Genomic DNA, 17678 nt, shown 5'->3' on the forward strand with positions numbered 1-17678 from the left:
TTTCCTTAACACTGTTTCGCCATTTTCTATCATAACTTTATAATATTCTATTAAAGTACCACCACAAGTGTCACCATTTTCGTTTGGCGAGGAACCATTGAATAACGGTGAAACTGCAAATGTTATGTGTACTGTTCTTAAGGGAGATTTACCACTTGATATTCACTGGACACTCAATTCTGTTCCTATAGTAACTGGTGAAGAGGGTTTTACCATAATGAAAATGAATCCTCGAACCAGTTACTTAAATATTGATTCAGCCGAAGCCAAACATCGAGGAGTTTACAGATGTATAGCCATAAATCTTGCTGGATTATCTGAACATGCTGCTGAATTGCACGTCAATGGTTTGTCTATCTAGAAATAGTGAATATGGTATTTGTAAGCAGGCATCTGGATTAGCTTTTAAGCATCTTTTAAAAAATTTCCGCGCTGTTTCGCTATTTTTACACACACATTCTCTTAAGTTCCACCACAGGTTTCCCCATTCTCCTTTGGCGAGGAGCCTTTGAATCGTGGTGAAATTGCCAGTGCAATTTGTATGGTTCCCAAAGGTGACCTTCCTCTCGACATTTATTGGACTATAAATTCAGCGTTAATTGTAAATGGTGAAAATGGATTCAGCGTCATCAAGATGAGTAAACGATCAAGTGTATTGAATATTGATGCACTTGAAGCCATGCATAGAGGACTATATAAATGCATTGCAAACAATTCAGCGGGCTATTCTGAGCATATAGCTGAATTAAGAGTGAATGGTGTGTAATGAATTAGTCTACAAATAAAGTCCCTAATAGATTGGTAACACTTTCCCATCGTAATTATTACTTGTTCTGCCTTTTTCCGTGTTCTTGCAATGATTTCTCCTTCTTTCTGCTGTTTCGCCATCATCGCTCACAAAATATCGATTCTTTTAGTTGCTCCTCAGGTTGCTCAGTTTTCATTTGGTGAAGAACCGCTTAATCGTGGTGAAATAGCCAGTGTTACATGTATTGTACCAAAAGGAGATTTGCCATTAGATATTTACTGGACCTTAAACTCGGCATTGATTGTAAATGGCGAAAATGGATTCAGTTTGCTTAAAATGAACAAAAGAGCAAGTGTGCTTAATATAGAGTCCTTAGACGGCAACCATAGAGGGAACTATAAATGCATTGCGAACAATTCAGCTGGATACTCTGAATACAGTTCTGAATTGCAAGTTAATGGTTTGTGAATGCAATAGAAACCTTTTTGTTATAAAATTAAAAATATTTCTTTAATTAAATGCTTTTATTTGATTTGCAATTTTCTTTTTGTTTTTCGTCAAGTCCCACCCCAAATTCAGCCATTTTCCTTTAGTGATGAACCCTCAAATACTGGAGAAATGGCCGCCGTATTTTGTCTAGTTCCCAAAGGGGATTTACCAATAGAAATTCGCTGGACACTGAATTCAGCACCGATTATTTCCGGTGAACATGGATTCTCCCTTTCACGAATGAATGCACGCACAAGTTCTCTTAATATCGATTCGTTAGGTGCCGTACACCGTGGAGTTTATAAGTGTATAGCGAAAAATAAAGCCGGAACTAATGAGTTTTCTGCTGAATTGCATGTCAATGGTTTGTGAAAATAGCTGAATTAGAATGTAATTACGTAGAGTTTTTATTTATTTTGAAGATGATCTAGAAATAAATTTTTGATTTTAAGTTATTATTTGCTTGTATGTTTTTTTCTCCTTAAGTTCCGCCTCAAATTCAGCCATTTGATTTTGGCGATGATCCACTGAATACAGGGGAAGTAACTGGAGTATTTTGCATGATTACCAAAGGCGATTTACCTATTGAAATACGATGGACTCTCAATTCAGCTCCTATTATATCTGGCGAACAACGTTTTGCCCTTTCTCGAGTTAATGCTCGTACTAGTTCTTTAAGTATTGAATTTCTAGAAGCGCAACATCGTGGCATTTATAAGTGTATTGCAAAAAATATTGCCGGCATAACTGAGTACTCAGCTGAATTGCATGTCAATGGTTTGTGACTTTTGCTGAATAGATTATAATTCTTTTATTTTGTATGTTAAGTTCTTCGGTTATATTATATTGTAGTATTAATTTGCATCCTCGTTTTCCAAAGCTCCTCCCCAAATTCAGCCATTCTCGTTTGGTGATGATCCAGCAAATACAGGTGAAGTAGCTGGAGTAACTTGCATAATACCCAAAGGTGATTTGCCAATTGAAATTCATTGGACATTGAATTCAGCACCAGTTATATCTGGTGAACATGGATTCACATTATTCCGAATGAACTCCCGCACAAGTTCACTGAATATTGATTCGCTAGATGCAAGACATCGTGGGCTTTATAAGTGTATTGCTAGAAATAAGGCGGGAAGTCATGAGTACTTAGCTGAATTGCAAGTGAATGGTTTGTGTTTTATAAATATATTCAGACGGAATATGATTTTGTAGGATATTATACCGAATTATTTTAATTTTATTTATAACTTGTTAATTTATGCCCTGGTTTGTTTTAGTTCCACCCCAAGTGCTACCATTTTATTTTGGTGAAGAAACTGCTGATATTGGTGAGATCGCTAGTACAAGTTGTGTTGTACCAAAAGGAGATCTGCCAATAGAAATTCGTTGGACACTGAATTCAGCTCCCATTATAAATGGCGAGCATGGATTTAGTTTACTTCGTTTGAATAAAAGAACAAGTTCATTGAATGTTGACTCCCTCGAAGCCTTGCATAGGGGGGTCTATAAATGTATTGCCACAAACAACGCTGGAAGTAGTGAATTTGTTTCTGAATTACAAGTCAATGGTTTGTCTAAATTCGCATTTCATGTACCTACGTAGAAAAGTATTATTAATCAACATTTAGAAGTAGAATTAAGTATCAATGCTGTTTCGCCATTTTTGTTTAACCTTACTTGTATGTCCCTAAAAGTTCTTCCTTACATAAATCCGTTTGCATTTGATGGTGATGCAAATTCCGGTGATAGCGTACAGCTGATGTGTCATGTTGCTAAAGGTGATCTTCCCATCAAAGTCAAGTGGCTTTTTCGAAATACAACGGTCAATTCAGCAATGGGAGCAGTTTCGACAAAAATAGGCGATCGTACGAGTGTTTTGTCGTTGTCATCAGTTTCAGCTGGAAATAGTGGGGATTATACGTGCGTTGCATCTAATTCAGCTGGACAATTTAATCATTCAGCTGAATTGAATGTCAATGGTATACAACTATATAGACTTATATCACAGATTTCAGATTTCTTTCAATTTTATTTGATATTATTGTTTGCTTTGTTGTTATGTTTTAAATCCAAAATTATCCTATATTTTACTTAGTTCCACCACAAATTATGCCAATTATTTTTGGGGAAGAACCTTCAAATTTCGGCGACAGCACTGCTGTCAATTGTATGGTATTCAAAGGTGATCTACCATTAAAAATCGAATGGTCACTCAATGACAAACCAATTACAAATGAGCTTGATGGCATTCGTATAATGAAAATGTCACAAAAATTAAGCTCACTTAGCATTGATTCAATAAATGATCATCATCGTGGGATTTTTAAGTGTATTGTTAAAAATAAAGCTGGATCAGCTGAACAATCCGCTGAATTGCTTGTTAATGGTAGAAATTCAATTTATTTTCTCATTATTTCATAGATTAAAATTTTATTTGTTTGTTTTTTATTTGGTTGTAATAAGTTAACCATCCAATTTCCCTTCACTCAGTTCCACCACAAATCTTGCCCATTATGTTTGGTGAGGAACCATCGAATTTCGGCGATAGCACAGCTGTGCAATGTATGGTATTTAAGGGTGACCTTCCATTGAAAATCGAGTGGTCGTTAAACGATAAACCCATTACCAATGAATTAGGTGGGATAAGAATTATGAAAATGTCCCAGAAATTAAGCTCGTTAAGTATTGATTCGATAAGTGATCACCATCGTGGGACTTTTAAGTGTATTGCTATAAATAAGGCCGGATCAACTGAACAATCGGCTGAATTACTAGTTAATGGTAGAGAAAGCAGTTTTGTACCTATTTTCTTATAAAGTTAGAAGTTAAAAGTTCTTATTTTTATTTGCTTACAATTTTTGTTTGTGTATCCACCGCCAGTCCCACCCCAAATCCTTCCATTCTCATTTGGAGATGAGGCAACCAATTCTGGTGATAGTATGGGAGTACAATGTTCTGTAACTAAAGGAGATCTTCCTATTAACATCACATGGACTCACAATAATAAGACTTTGATTAATGGTGACTCTGAAATAATTCTGGGAAGAATGTCATCCAAATCGAGTACGCTGAATATAGATTATATAACTGGAGATCATCGTGGAGAATATGCGTGTATTGCAACGAATATTGCTGGACAAAGTGTTTTTCGAGCTGAATTAAAAGTCAATGGTTATTTTCGTTATATCATAGCAACTATAATTTTGTGCTTTGTTTTATTTTCTCTCCCATGCCAATGATTCATCCAACAACAATAACTTAGTACTCCCATCCATACATCCATTTAGCTTTGATGATGAAGCAAATTCAGGAGATAGTGTTCAATTGACTTGTCATGTTTCCAAAGGAGACTTACCACTGAAAATCCGCTGGACACACAATAATTTGACTATTTTTTCACATATGGGTTTGATGGCAAGTAAAATTGGTGATCGAATTAGTTTACTTACTGTGGAGTCTGTAAAGGCTGAAAATAGTGGAAACTACACTTGTATAGCTTCAAACAGTGCTGGTGCAAGTTCATACACTGCTGAATTATTCGTAAATGGTGCGATAGTAAAATAATTTAAATATTAACTTGTTTTCATTTTATTGGTTCTTCTTTTATTTGGTTCCTTTCATTTTCCAAAATAATGAATATCCAACATAAACACTTACAAATGTTTACATCACACAATCGCCGTTGTTCTCGTTTTCTTTTAAACAAGGTATACAATTCCAATTCACCTAGAAGAGCTTAAAAAACAACCCATTTTGTGCTTCTGACATCGAAATTGATAGTATTCAGCAAAATTAGTATCTGAAATAAATGATATTCAGCAGATGCTGAATAAAATATGATATTCAGCAAAATTTTCTATATTCAGTGCAATTTCTGTATTCGGTATTCAGCTTAATAACTCTATTGAGCTATTTTTACATTGTACATATTTATATTTTGTTTTTCCTTAGTTTTACCACAAATTTCACCCATTCAAACGGATGACATTATAAATACCGACGATTCTATTGACTTAATGTGTCAAATATCAAAAGGTGATCGACCATTAAAAATTAACTGGAGTTTCGAGCGATATGCCAGCGATAGTAGAATCAACGAAACGCAACCTGTAATGCGTACCCATCGCATAAGTCCAAAATCAAGTATTTTATCAATTCCAAAAGCAACACCGGCTCACACTGGCACATATATTTGTACTGCCACAAATTTTGCTGGTCAATCGTCGCAAAGTGTAAATCTTACAGTCAATGGTATTAAAAACTAAAATATAAAGATAAAATTAACATCTAACTAAAAAGATGGCATGGATTTAGTATTTTTTTTTTTTAAATAATTATTGTAGCTATTTTCATATGACTAACACTTAGAATAATTTTAATTGTAATAATTGCAAAAATCTACTAGTTCCACCTCGCATAACACCATTTCAATTTGGCGATGAACCTATGAATTTTGGTGAACCCGCATCAATACAATGTACTATTGCTGGCGGTGATTGGCCGATGAAAGTTAATTGGCAGCTGAATGGCTATAATTTACCAGAACACCTTCATATTGCAACAACTAAATTCACACGTCATACATACGCTTTAGCAATTGAATCTGTAAGTGCTGAACATGCAGGAAATTATACTTGTTTAGCTGAGAATTGGGCTGGGTCAGCTAAATACACTGACACATTGATTGTTAATGGTTTGAAGCTTTGCTTAATAATATTTAAATTCATATTTGGTTAATTTTATTTTGTGTTCTCCTCTTCATTATTACTCATACAAAATAACTATTTATAGCAACATCCGTACGTATGGGAGTTCTTATCAAGCAGAAAGCATATTCAGCTGAGCTGAATAGATACTAAGGAAACTTATTCTGTCTTTTCATATCAAGCTCAAATTAAATTCAGCTGAGCTGAATTCTATGTAGGAATAGTGAATTTTGTCTTTTCATATTGATTTAATAGTTGCTCAAATCAAATCCAGCTGAGCTGAATTCATTGTATGAAAACTGAATTCAGATTAGCTGAATAGATACTAAGGAAACATATTTTGTCTTTTCATATATTGATTTAATAGTTGCACCGAAAATAGCACCATTTGATTTTGGTGAAGAACCCTTAAACTTTGGCGAACCAGCTTCCGTTCAATGTACAATCCTGGGTGGAGACCTACCAATAAATGTCAGCTGGTTGCTGAATAATGCCACCATTGATTCCTTCCACGATATCTCAATGTCTAGAATTGGAAAAAGGGTGAACGTTTTAACAATCGAATCAGTTGCAGGACATCATTCGGGAGTTTACTCTTGTCATGCACAAAATAAAGCTGGAATAACAGCTCATTCAGCAAAACTTATTGTGAATGGTTAGCAGAAAGTTTTATTTATTTTCTTCTTTTTTGTTTTCTCTTTTATTTTTTTTTGTAAACATCAGTCCCTCCTAAAATTTCCCCGTTCTCGTTTGGTGATGAACCGTTGAATTTTGGTGAACCTGTCTCGGTGCATTGTACAATATCTGGTGGAGATTTACCTGTATCGGTTATGTGGACGCTGAATAAACATCCTTTACTTCCGGAATTAGAAATAATGACCGAGAAACGTGGACAAAGAATAAATAATTTAATGATTGATGCAATTGAGGCAAAACATGCTGGAATTTATACATGTATTGCTAGCAATTCAGCTGGGTCTGCTGGTCATTCAGCGGAATTGATAGTCAATGGTTTGTTGTGAACTTACATTAGAGTATGTCGGGAGGTCTTTAAAAATCTATTTGCTTCGTTCCAATCTTACATCCATTCTTGTTCAACTGTTTCGCCATTTATTACATTTAAAAAAATACATACACTGATTGTAGTTTTCATATATAATTTGTTTTGTTTAGTTTTGCCAAAAATATCTCCATTTTCATTTGGAGAAGATTCGATAAATTATGGAGAATTAGTATCGACACAATGCACAATAGCCGGTGGTGATTTACCAGTGAATGTCACTTGGAAGCTGAATAACAAAGATTTGGAACCATATCTAGAAATTGTGCTATCTCGTCGTGGTAAAAGAATTCACGATTTAACAATTGATGCAGTTTCAGCAAAACATGCTGGTAACTATACTTGCATCGCTGAAAACAGGGCTGGAAGAGTCAATCATACTGCTGAATTAAGAGTCGATGGTTTGTTATGTTGTTTTTCCGAAGTTGTTAATATTTTTGTATAATTTTATTATTTCCTTCCTTTTAAATAGGCATCCCCAAATTATTTTGTTGATAGCTGTTCGTGAATTTGTAAGAGTGCGTGCTTAATGGTATTTTATCTCATGGAAATGTTACCTCACATTTCCGTTCTGCTGAACTTAAAAATTATCCTTTTATTTTAACTTTTGAGTTCTTGAATCAAACTAAAAGGCGTAATTTTTTGTTAGTCCCTCCCAAAATAGCTCCTTTTGGTTTCGCCGATCATGCTGTTAATTTTGAAGAATCCGTCTCAGTAAACTGTTTGATATATCTGGGAGATTTGCCAATGGATATTGGTTGGCTATTTAATGGACAACCAATTAATGCTTACACAGGGGTAACAATAGTTAAAGGAGGAAAGAAAATTAGTGTTCTTTCTATCGATTCAGTACATGGTGGTCATGCTGGAAATTATACTTGTACTGCAAAAAATGAAGCCGATACTGCTTCTTATACAGCTGAATTGGTTGTTAACGGTATTTAATTATTTTTTCTTGAGTTTTATGTAATTTTGTTGAATTGTGCTTACTCCTGCTTAAGTGCTTACAAAAATATGTACATACACAATAAGTTACTTTCAAAAGAACATCAGTCATACATAACACAACACTCCAGGGTAAAAAGCTGTTTTTATTATTATAAATTTGAATTCTGGAGACAATATAGAGTCTTTATGTTTGTTATGGACAAGAATAAACACATTATTTATATTCTATTCAGCTCCACCAAAAATTGCTCCTTTTGATTTTGGTCAGGATCCGATCAATTTCGAAGATTCCGTTTCTGTCAACTGCCTCATATCTTCCGGAGACCTTCCAATTGATATATTTTGGTTACTAAATGGTGAACCAGTAAATATATATGCTGGAATCTCTGTGATGCGAACTGGAAAACGTACAAGTGTGCTGACAATTGATTCAGTTCATGGTGGCCATGCTGGAAATTATACTTGCAAAGCAAAAAACAAAGCTGATTCAGCTGAATATTCAGCTGCATTAGTTGTTAATGGTTATTTTTCTTAATATTCTTATACAAATTATCATTTTATTTGTTCCTTCTTGTTGAAATTTATTTGTATTATTTTTTCACTTCCCTTAAAGTTCCTCCAAAGATCGCTCATTTTTCATTTGGTGATGAACCAGCTAATTTTGGTGAATCGACAAGTGTTCAGTGTTTGGTTACGTCTGGTGATTTTCCCATTAAATTTGATTGGCTATTAAATGGTCGTGCGCTTGATGGACACATGGATATTTCAACGGCTATATTTGGAAAGCGAACTTATGCCTTGACAATTGATTATGTTAGAGCGAATCATGCGGGAAATTATACTTGTGTTGCGTCAAATTCAGCTGCATCAGCAAATTACACTGCTGAATTAGTCGTTAAGGGTATTTTTACGAAATTTTATTTTGATTTGTATTTCTTAAAAAGACACATAATTTTCTTTCCAATGTAATCATTCCCTATTAATTTTGTTTATTATTTTTAAAAGTCCCTCCCAAAATAGCTCCTTTTGATTTTGGTGATCATGCTGTGAATTTTGAAGAATCTGTCTCAGTAAATTGTTTGATATACCTTGGAGATTTGCCTATGGATATTGGTTGGCTATTTAATGGCCAACCAATCAATGCTTACACAGGAGTAACAATCGTTAAAGGAGGGAAGAAAATTAGTTTACTTTCAATTGATTCCGTACATGGTGGTCATGCTGGAAAATATACCTGCACTGCAAAGAATGCGGCAGATACAGCTTCTTATACAGCTGAATTGGTTGTAAATGGTATTTTAAATAACTTTTTTAGGTTTTTTGTCATTTCTTTGAATTCTGCTTACTCCTGCTTGAATGCTTACAAAAATTTGTTCATACATAAAACACAAGAAACAGTCATACATAACACAACACTCTAGGGTCACTTCAATTGAATTCTATGAAAAACAAAATACATTCGGGGAACATTAGTTTTGCGTTTGACGATTAAAACCCAAAATTCACAATATTTATATTCTATTCAGCGCCACCAAAAATCGCCCATTTTGATTTTGGTCAGGATCCGATAAATTTTGAAGATTCTGTGTCTGTCAACTGCCTTATATCTTCCGGAGACCTTCCAATCGAAATATTTTGGTTATTAAATGGTGAACCAGTCAATATTTATGCTGGAATTTCTGTGATGCGAAATGGAAAACGAACAAGTGTGCTGACAATTGATTCAGTTCATGGTGGACATGCAGGGAATTATACTTGCAAAGCAAAGAACAATGCTGATTCAACTGAGTATTCAGCTGCATTAGTTGTTAATGGTTATTTTTGTTTTTAATATTCGTACAAAATACAATTTACTTTAGTTTTTAAGTTGGTAGTTATTTTTTCATTTTCCCGTTTCCTTTCTTAAAGTTCCTCCAAAAATCGCAAATTTTACGTTTGGTGATGAACCAGCTAATTTTGGTGAATCAACTAGTGTTCAGTGTTTGGTTACGTCTGGTGATTTTCCCATCAGATTTGTTTGGTTACTTAATGGTCGCGCTCTTGATGATCAATTGGAAATATCAACGGCCAAATTGGGAAAGCGAACTTATGCTTTGACAATTGATTATGTTAGAGCAAATCATGCAGGAAATTATACTTGTGTTGCATCGAATTCAGCAGCGTCAGCAAACTACACTGCTGAATTGGTCGTAAAGGGTATTCTAAACTATTACTTTTTTTTATGTAGACAATATAAAATATTCTCTTCCATTTATTGTTTATTAATGCTTGAAAATACTTTTAAAGTCCCTCCTAAAATAGCTCCTTTTGATTTTGGTGATCATGCTGTTAATTTTGAGGAATCTGTTTCGGTCAACTGTCTGATATATCTCGGTGATTTGCCAATGGATATAATTTGGTTATTTAATGGACAACCAATAAATGCATACACTGGAATATCAATTGTAAAGGGAGGACGAAAAGCTAGTATATTGACAATAGACTCAGTTCATGGTGGTCATGCTGGGAATTATTCGTGTTTAGCGAAAAATGAAGCTGATTCAGCTAATTTTACAGCTGAATTGATTGTAAATGGTAGAAAATAATTAAGTTAATATGTTTTCGTTCAGTTTCATTTAATTTTAGTTCTCCTCCAAGTCGGCTTACAAAAATATTCCCAAAAATAAATAAATAAACAACAACACAGCATAAAAAGAAGTACTTTATTTGGTTAAGAGTTAAAAGATTTTTTGAATCGTCCTCAACAGTCCTTTGTGTTGATTTTATAATTTGTTATTTTATTTTGTTCAATCTAAATTCAGCGCCACCACATCTAACACCATTTAATTTTGGAGACGAGCCTGTGAATTTTGAAGACTCAGTATCTGTAAATTGTTTGATTTCGTCTGGAGATTTGCCAATCGAACTTGAATGGTTATTCAACGGTCAGCCTGTTAATATTTTCGCTGGAATATCAGTTGTACGTGGTGGAAAACGTACCAGTTTGTTAACTATTGATTCGGTTCATGCGGGGCACGCTGGAAATTATACATGCAAAGCGAAAAATAAAGCTGCAGCTAGTGAATATTCAGCTGAATTGATAGTCAATGGTTAAGAATTGTTTTTATTTCATAGTTTTTATTAGTTTTTCTTTATCCCTTACCTATGGAATTCCTTCCTTATACGAGTCCCAATTTTAAAGTACCTGATATAGGCTTTCGGTGCACATTGATTAAACAAAATTTAAATTAAAAAAAACTTCAACTTAAATCTATAAAACCATCTTACTTCAAAGAACATAACTTGATATTTTTTAAACACAGTTCCACCAAATATTGTGCCCTTTACTTTCGGAGAAGAGCCTGCAAATTTTGAAGATTCTGTTTCTGTAACATGTTTGATATCATCCGGAGATCAACCAATCGATATTGAATGGCTTTTTAATGATTATCCTATTAACTCATATTCGGGTGTTACTGTGCTCAAGGGAGGCAAACGTACAAGTATGCTTACAATCGATAATGTTCACGCACGTCATGTTGGAAATTATACGTGCAAAGCTAAAAACTTAGCTGATTCAGCAATACAGTCAGCACAACTTCTAGTTAATGGTTTGACTAGATTTTAACTCAAGAATTCTTATATTTAATTTTTATTTGGTTTTACTCACAGTCCTTGTTATTCAATCCTTAATTTTTGTTTAAATCGTCAGCCACACACATCCTAAACAAAAAAGTTCCGCTGAATTCATCATGAACGCCATTCAGCCCGTTTTGTTTTGTCTTAAATGGGTTCCATAAAGTACATAGTTAAGGTCATAGGTAAACTATGTTCGAGAGTTATATGAATCATTTTCTGCAAAAATAAAAAATTTGCGCTGAATTGAAAACAAATATCATTCAGCGCATATTATAAATGACAAATTATTTAAGGCGAATTTTAAACTATTATCGTACTATCTACCTAATTCTTACAGTTGCCCCAAAAATAACTCACTTTGATTTTGGTGATGAAACGGCTAATTTTGAGGATTCCGTTTCTGTTAACTGTCTTGTATCAAGTGGTGATCTTCCACTAGACATTGAATGGCTTTTCAATGATTATCCAATTAATTCATATTCTGGTGTTTCTACTTCGAAAATGGGAAAACGTTTAAGTGTTTTGATGATAGATTCGGTACATGCTGGACACGTTGGAAACTATACGTGTAAAGTTAAAAATCATGCTGCGTCTGTTAATTATACTGCTCAATTGATTGTTAATGGTATTTAAAAAAAAAATAAAAAAGAAGAAACAGAAAAATTAAATTTACCAAAATTATTTTATTCTTTTAAATTAGATTTTTTTTTAATTTTCTATCATCGATCCGACAAATTGAATCCTTAAAATTCCTGAAAAGTTGCATGGTGTTATTGCTTATGAGAAAATGCTTAATCGCTTAACGCTTTTAAAATGCTCTTTTCTGGAAGACATAATTTGATGCTTTTGCTTTATTTATAAGGACTTAATTATAATCTTTGTATGTACAAATAATGTAAGCTTCTTGTGTGTCAACGCTTTAAATACGTAAGATTTGTTTTTGTCAGCGCTTAAGTTTTTTTAAACTATATTTTGTTTTATAATCAGTGTAATAGATTCTACCAGAGGTTGCATAAGTATTTGTCACTTGCTGACTAAAATTTTGTTAGCATTTTCACATTTAAAGAATTTTAAGTGAGACAATTTTACATTGATCTTCTATTATTCACTTAAAGCGGTATTTATAAAGTTAAGTCGGCTATTCAGCAAATTTGGTACACAAAGCTTTAGAAAGGACCCCACGGTTTTACTGAATATTGAATAAAATGTTTTTATCATTTTCACGTCTGAAGAATTTAATCTGAGACAGTTTTACTTTGCTCTTCTATTATTGAACTAACCTTAAGGAATCCTAAATAAAGACAAAAAGCAGTTTTTATATATTGAAATCAGCTATTCAGCAAATTTTACACATAAAGCTGTAGAAAGGATCCCACGGTTTGATTTGAGTTTTACACAATTTACTTTTTCCACTCAGCTCCTCCAAAAGTGGCTGCATTTGATTTTGGTGATGATCCAGCTAGCTTTGAAGACACAGTATCTGTAAATTGTATCATATCATCGGGTGACATGCCAATCGATATTGAATGGTTACTGAATAATGCAACAATGAGTTCATTTCATGCTGGAGTAACTATTCTAAAAAGTGGAAAGCGCGCTAGTGTATTGACTATTGATTCAGTTAATGCAGGGCATGTGGGAAATTACACGTGCCGCGCACGTAATTTAGCTGGTGTTGCTTCACATACAGCTGTTTTAATTGTGAATGGTACCTTTTCTGAATTCGGAATTTTTGCTTTTAATTTAATTTCACTTGTAGTAGTATTAAGTTATTTTATTCTTCATTAATCCCTCCAGTTCCTCCTAAAATCACACCTTTCTTCTTCGGAGATGAACCTGCAAATTTTGGAGACTCAGTCACCGTACAATGTACAATCTCTAAGGGAGATCTTCCAATTGATATAATGTGGTTATTCAATGATTATCCGCTGAATACATTTTCTGGCATAACAACATCGAAAATTGGCAAAAAAGTCAGTGTGCTTACAATCGACTCGGTTAATGGAAATAATGCTGGCAATTATACGTGCAAAGCAAAAAATCAAGCTGAATTCAGCGAATATACCGCTGAATTAATTGTCAATGGTTATTAGTTTATAATTCTTTTGTTAGAGTTGGTTTGATAAGATTTTAATTTGGTTTGATTCGATTTTTTTTTATTTCTCACACACCTCCCATATGTCCGCAGTTCCGCCACAGATTTCACCATTTTCATCTGGCAATCAACCAGTCCATCTAGGACAGTACATAACCTATCAATGTACAATCACTGACGGTGATTTGCCGCTGAATATACTTTGGACATTCAATAAGCAACCAATTGTATCATCAGACGATAGTGATATTGTAATTGCAAAACTTGGACGTCGTAGTAGTGTGCTTACAATTGAAAGTGTAACAGATCGAAATGCTGGCAATTATACTTGCCAGGTATCAAATAAGGCTGGAAAGTCTAGTTACTCAACTCAACTGAAAGTTATAGGTTACATTTTATTCTGTAAATTCTTCTTTATTGATTTTTGTTTTCGTTTTTTTTTCTGTTTTATTCCTTTGCTCCTCCAGTCCTTCCTCGAATTATTCCATTTGCATTTGAAAAGGGCCCAGCTCAAACTGGTCAGTATCTGACACTACAATGCTCCGTTCCGGATGGTGATTTACCACTGCTCATTCAATGGACACTCAACGATCAGCAAGTTAGTGAGAATTTAGGTATAACAACAATAAAAGCTGGAAAAAGAAGTAGTTTGCTGACAATCGATTCGGTTGATGATCATCATGCGGGAAATTTTACTTGTCACGCTAAGAATCGCGCTGGAAAACAAACATTTACAACTGAATTAAGTGTTTACGGTTAGAGAAGGAGTAGTTTAGTTTGCTAGAGTAATGCTTAACTAGTAGTTTGCTTACTAATTTTCTTTTAATTTTCTTCTTTCTTCGATAAAAGTAAAATTTTGCGAAGTTGATTAAAAAAAGTGCTGAATTGGCTTGTGAGTATTGCAAAAACAAAAAAAAATTAGATGCATGAATGAATAAAAAGAAGCAAAGCTTTGCAGGCAGATTGCATGGAAATGCACATATAACATCAACAAAAATTGCACAAAACACCTGACACATTTTTTTAAGAAAAGGTTCAACAAGCAGCTCCTCAAAGGTATTATTAGACTTTTTGATACCTTCCAGTTTTTCTACCGCATCGGCTTACAAAATATGGTCATCTGTTAAGTCTTCGTAAAGAATTGAACTCATTCATGGCGTTCTCACTTATGCTTACAAAATATGATAACTCTGAAAGTGTAATTTTTTGATATTTTGACTTAAACCACAATTTTTATACACCTAGCAGACGTGCTTACAAAATTCTTCTATCATTGTTGAAAAATGTTTGAAAACAAAATACGTTAACTTAAAGTAAAATAATTTTCTAGTTCTACCAAAAATTGCTCCATTCTCTCCTGGTGCTGATGCATTTTTCCCCGGTGACTACTTCACTCTACAATGTTCGATTATTCATGGTGATCATCCCTTGATGATCTACTGGTTCTACAATGACATTCGCCTGATGGAGAGTAACTCCGAAGCAATGGGTATAAATGTCGCCAAAATGGGTTCACGAAGCAGTGTGCTTACAATTGAATCCGTTCAAGGATCTCATGCTGGCAACTATACGTGTTATGGAAAAAATGCTGCTGGTATATCAAGTTATGCAGCTCAACTTGTGGTCAATGGTAGTAGCGTGGACATATGAATCCCATCTCTTTGTTTTAGTTTTAAGCTTACAATAACTTTTATTTTGTTTTTAATTTTATTTTCTCCTCTATAATCCTCTATTTTCCCATCCTATACTATACAGTTCCACCTAAACTTGCTCCCCTACCAACCAATGCCGCAGATGAGCCACTATTTGTTGGTGATTATTTTCAATTGACCTGTGCCGTGGTTCATGGTGATTTCCCATACAACATAACTTGGTACTACAACGATCAACTGGCCCAAACTATAAATGGCATTCAAATCTTGATGCATGGCAAACGAAGCAGCTCGCTGAATATCGAAAGTGTTCACGGACATCATGCGGGCAACTATACATGTGTAGGGGCAAATAGGGCTGGCGAAGCTGAAGTTTCAACAACACTTACCGTCAAGGGTTGGTTAGCATAATGCAAAACAAAAACAAAATTGTATTCCAAATTAAGTTGTGCTTAAAGTTAATATTTAGTTTTTAAAATTCCCTGATTTTTGTTAACTACTAGATATAAATATTGCTGGTGCATTGGGAACTCCTCCAACAATTAAAACCTAACACATCACGACAACAACTTGTATCAAATCACTTTTTATTAACAAAAACTGTATTTGTTTGGCTTATAACATTTCTTATTTTTTATTGTATTTCATTTGTCTCCTCTGTAAAAAAATAAAAGAATTACCACAAATTGATCAATTCCACTTCAATGCAAATGGTGTCAATGGCGGTCAATCGGTGAGGGTAATGTGTATGGTAACTTCCGGTGATTTACCAATAGACTTATACTGGCTTAAAGATAATCAACCATTGCTTCGATCTATTTACCATAAAATCGATGAGTATACTTTGATGCTTTCGATAAGGCAAACTACGATTAGTGATTCGGGGAATTATACATGCGTAGCAAAGAATTCAGCAGGAGAGAGCCGAAAGACTGCGGCGTTGAAAGTAAAGGGTGGGCTGAATATAAAAATCCTGACAATTTTTAACTTATAATGTAGGATAGGATCAAAAGTCTGTTCGAAAAATATTTTATGACGAGTCAAAAGCTTATTCAGCAAATCCAAATTGTTATGTTTACCTTACATTATTTTGTAAGCACAAATTTAATTGAGCTTGCTTTTATATTCGTCCTCAAAAAAGTATATAATTTTCAAACAGACTTGTGAAAAAAATGTTTTTAAATAGATTGTGGGTGTATCTATATTATTTTCTTAAAAATTATTCTTTCGTATTTATTTTCGGTTGTTTTTCTTTTGTTAAAGAACTTCCTACCCTGGCTCCACTTTCACAGTCTGCTGATGTAAGCTACGAGGGAGACTACGTTCAATTGACTTGCATTGTAACCAAAGGCGATCTTCCACTGAGTTTTGAGTGGTTTTTAAATGGGAATGTTATAAAATCATCGTTGGCAACTCTTATGAGTGTTGGTCGTCAGACAAGTTTGCTGATAATTCAGCAGGTTGCATCCATGCATGCTGGACAATATGTGTGTACAGCAACAAATGCAGCTGGAAATGCAAGTCAAACAGCAACTTTAGCTGTAAAGGGTATTTGATTTTCTTTCTACAAATATCATTTTCTTCGATCTGCTTAGTTAGATTTTTTGCTGAATTCCTAATTTTTGTTTAAAAATATTTTCTGATCCATTTACTTGAAAGGTAAATAAAAATTAGATCTTTTTTGATATATTAATATGTTAGCTGAATTGCTGAATACTGCGACCTAAGATAATTCAGCAGGGATATATATATTTTATTTATTTGCTTATTTTTATGCTGAAAAGAGGAAGCTACTCAGACTACTCACTAATACGGCGCGTGCAGCATTCACAATAATGCAGTGAATCAAAAACTTTGTACATAAATATAAAAATATTCTATACAGATTTTTGTTTATTTGTTTTTATTTTTGTTTGATAAGAATTGATGGTTTTAATAAACAAAAACAAACGCAATCATCTGTTATGGCATTATCATCAAATCGAAAACCTTAACCAAACTAAAGTGATTGAACAAAATTTGAATTATTTTTTCTTTGATTCTTAAGAAATAAATGTGTGAAAATGGCGAAACAGCGGAACTCCCATACAAATAACCCTAAAATAAATAAAAACAAGCACTCCACACTCTCATCATCAACACCTCTCATTCCACCATTAAAAAATATAAAACGAAAAACAAAAAAGCACACATTTTTTGCACTAAATTGGCAAATATAATATTCACACCACAAACACTAAAAATACAGCATTTACTGCTTTGTTATTATTTTATTTGCAAATTGTGCGCATTTATTATACAACATAAAAACAAACTGTGTTTATCGAATACACAAGGCATTGTGTCGTGCATTCGTTAT

General features: G+C 33.8%; 1 protein-coding gene across 25 annotated transcripts in view; it reads left to right on the forward strand.

The window, feature by feature from the left end:
• Positions 1 to 17678, forward strand: part of LOC129941495 (cell adhesion molecule Dscam2) — a 259928-nt gene that overhangs the window by 198090 nt on the left and 44160 nt on the right. For 19 of the 25 annotated variants that reach the window (XM_056050163.1, XM_056050146.1, XM_056050154.1 and 16 more), the window contains one exon: positions 5192 to 5491. In XM_056050163.1, the coding sequence (XP_055906138.1) occupies positions 5192 to 5491 (300 nt within the window). Of the gene's footprint in view, positions 1 to 56; positions 348 to 2517; positions 2809 to 5191; positions 5492 to 14134; positions 14423 to 15422; positions 15717 to 17678 lie in introns of all 25 variants that reach the window. The other 6 variants (XM_056050158.1, XM_056050147.1, XM_056050160.1 and 3 more) reach the window with 4 other exon arrangements.

This window comes from Eupeodes corollae, chromosome 1, assembly GCF_945859685.1.
Source record: "Eupeodes corollae chromosome 1, idEupCoro1.1, whole genome shotgun sequence".
NCBI lineage: Eukaryota > Metazoa > Arthropoda > Insecta > Diptera > Syrphidae > Eupeodes > Eupeodes corollae.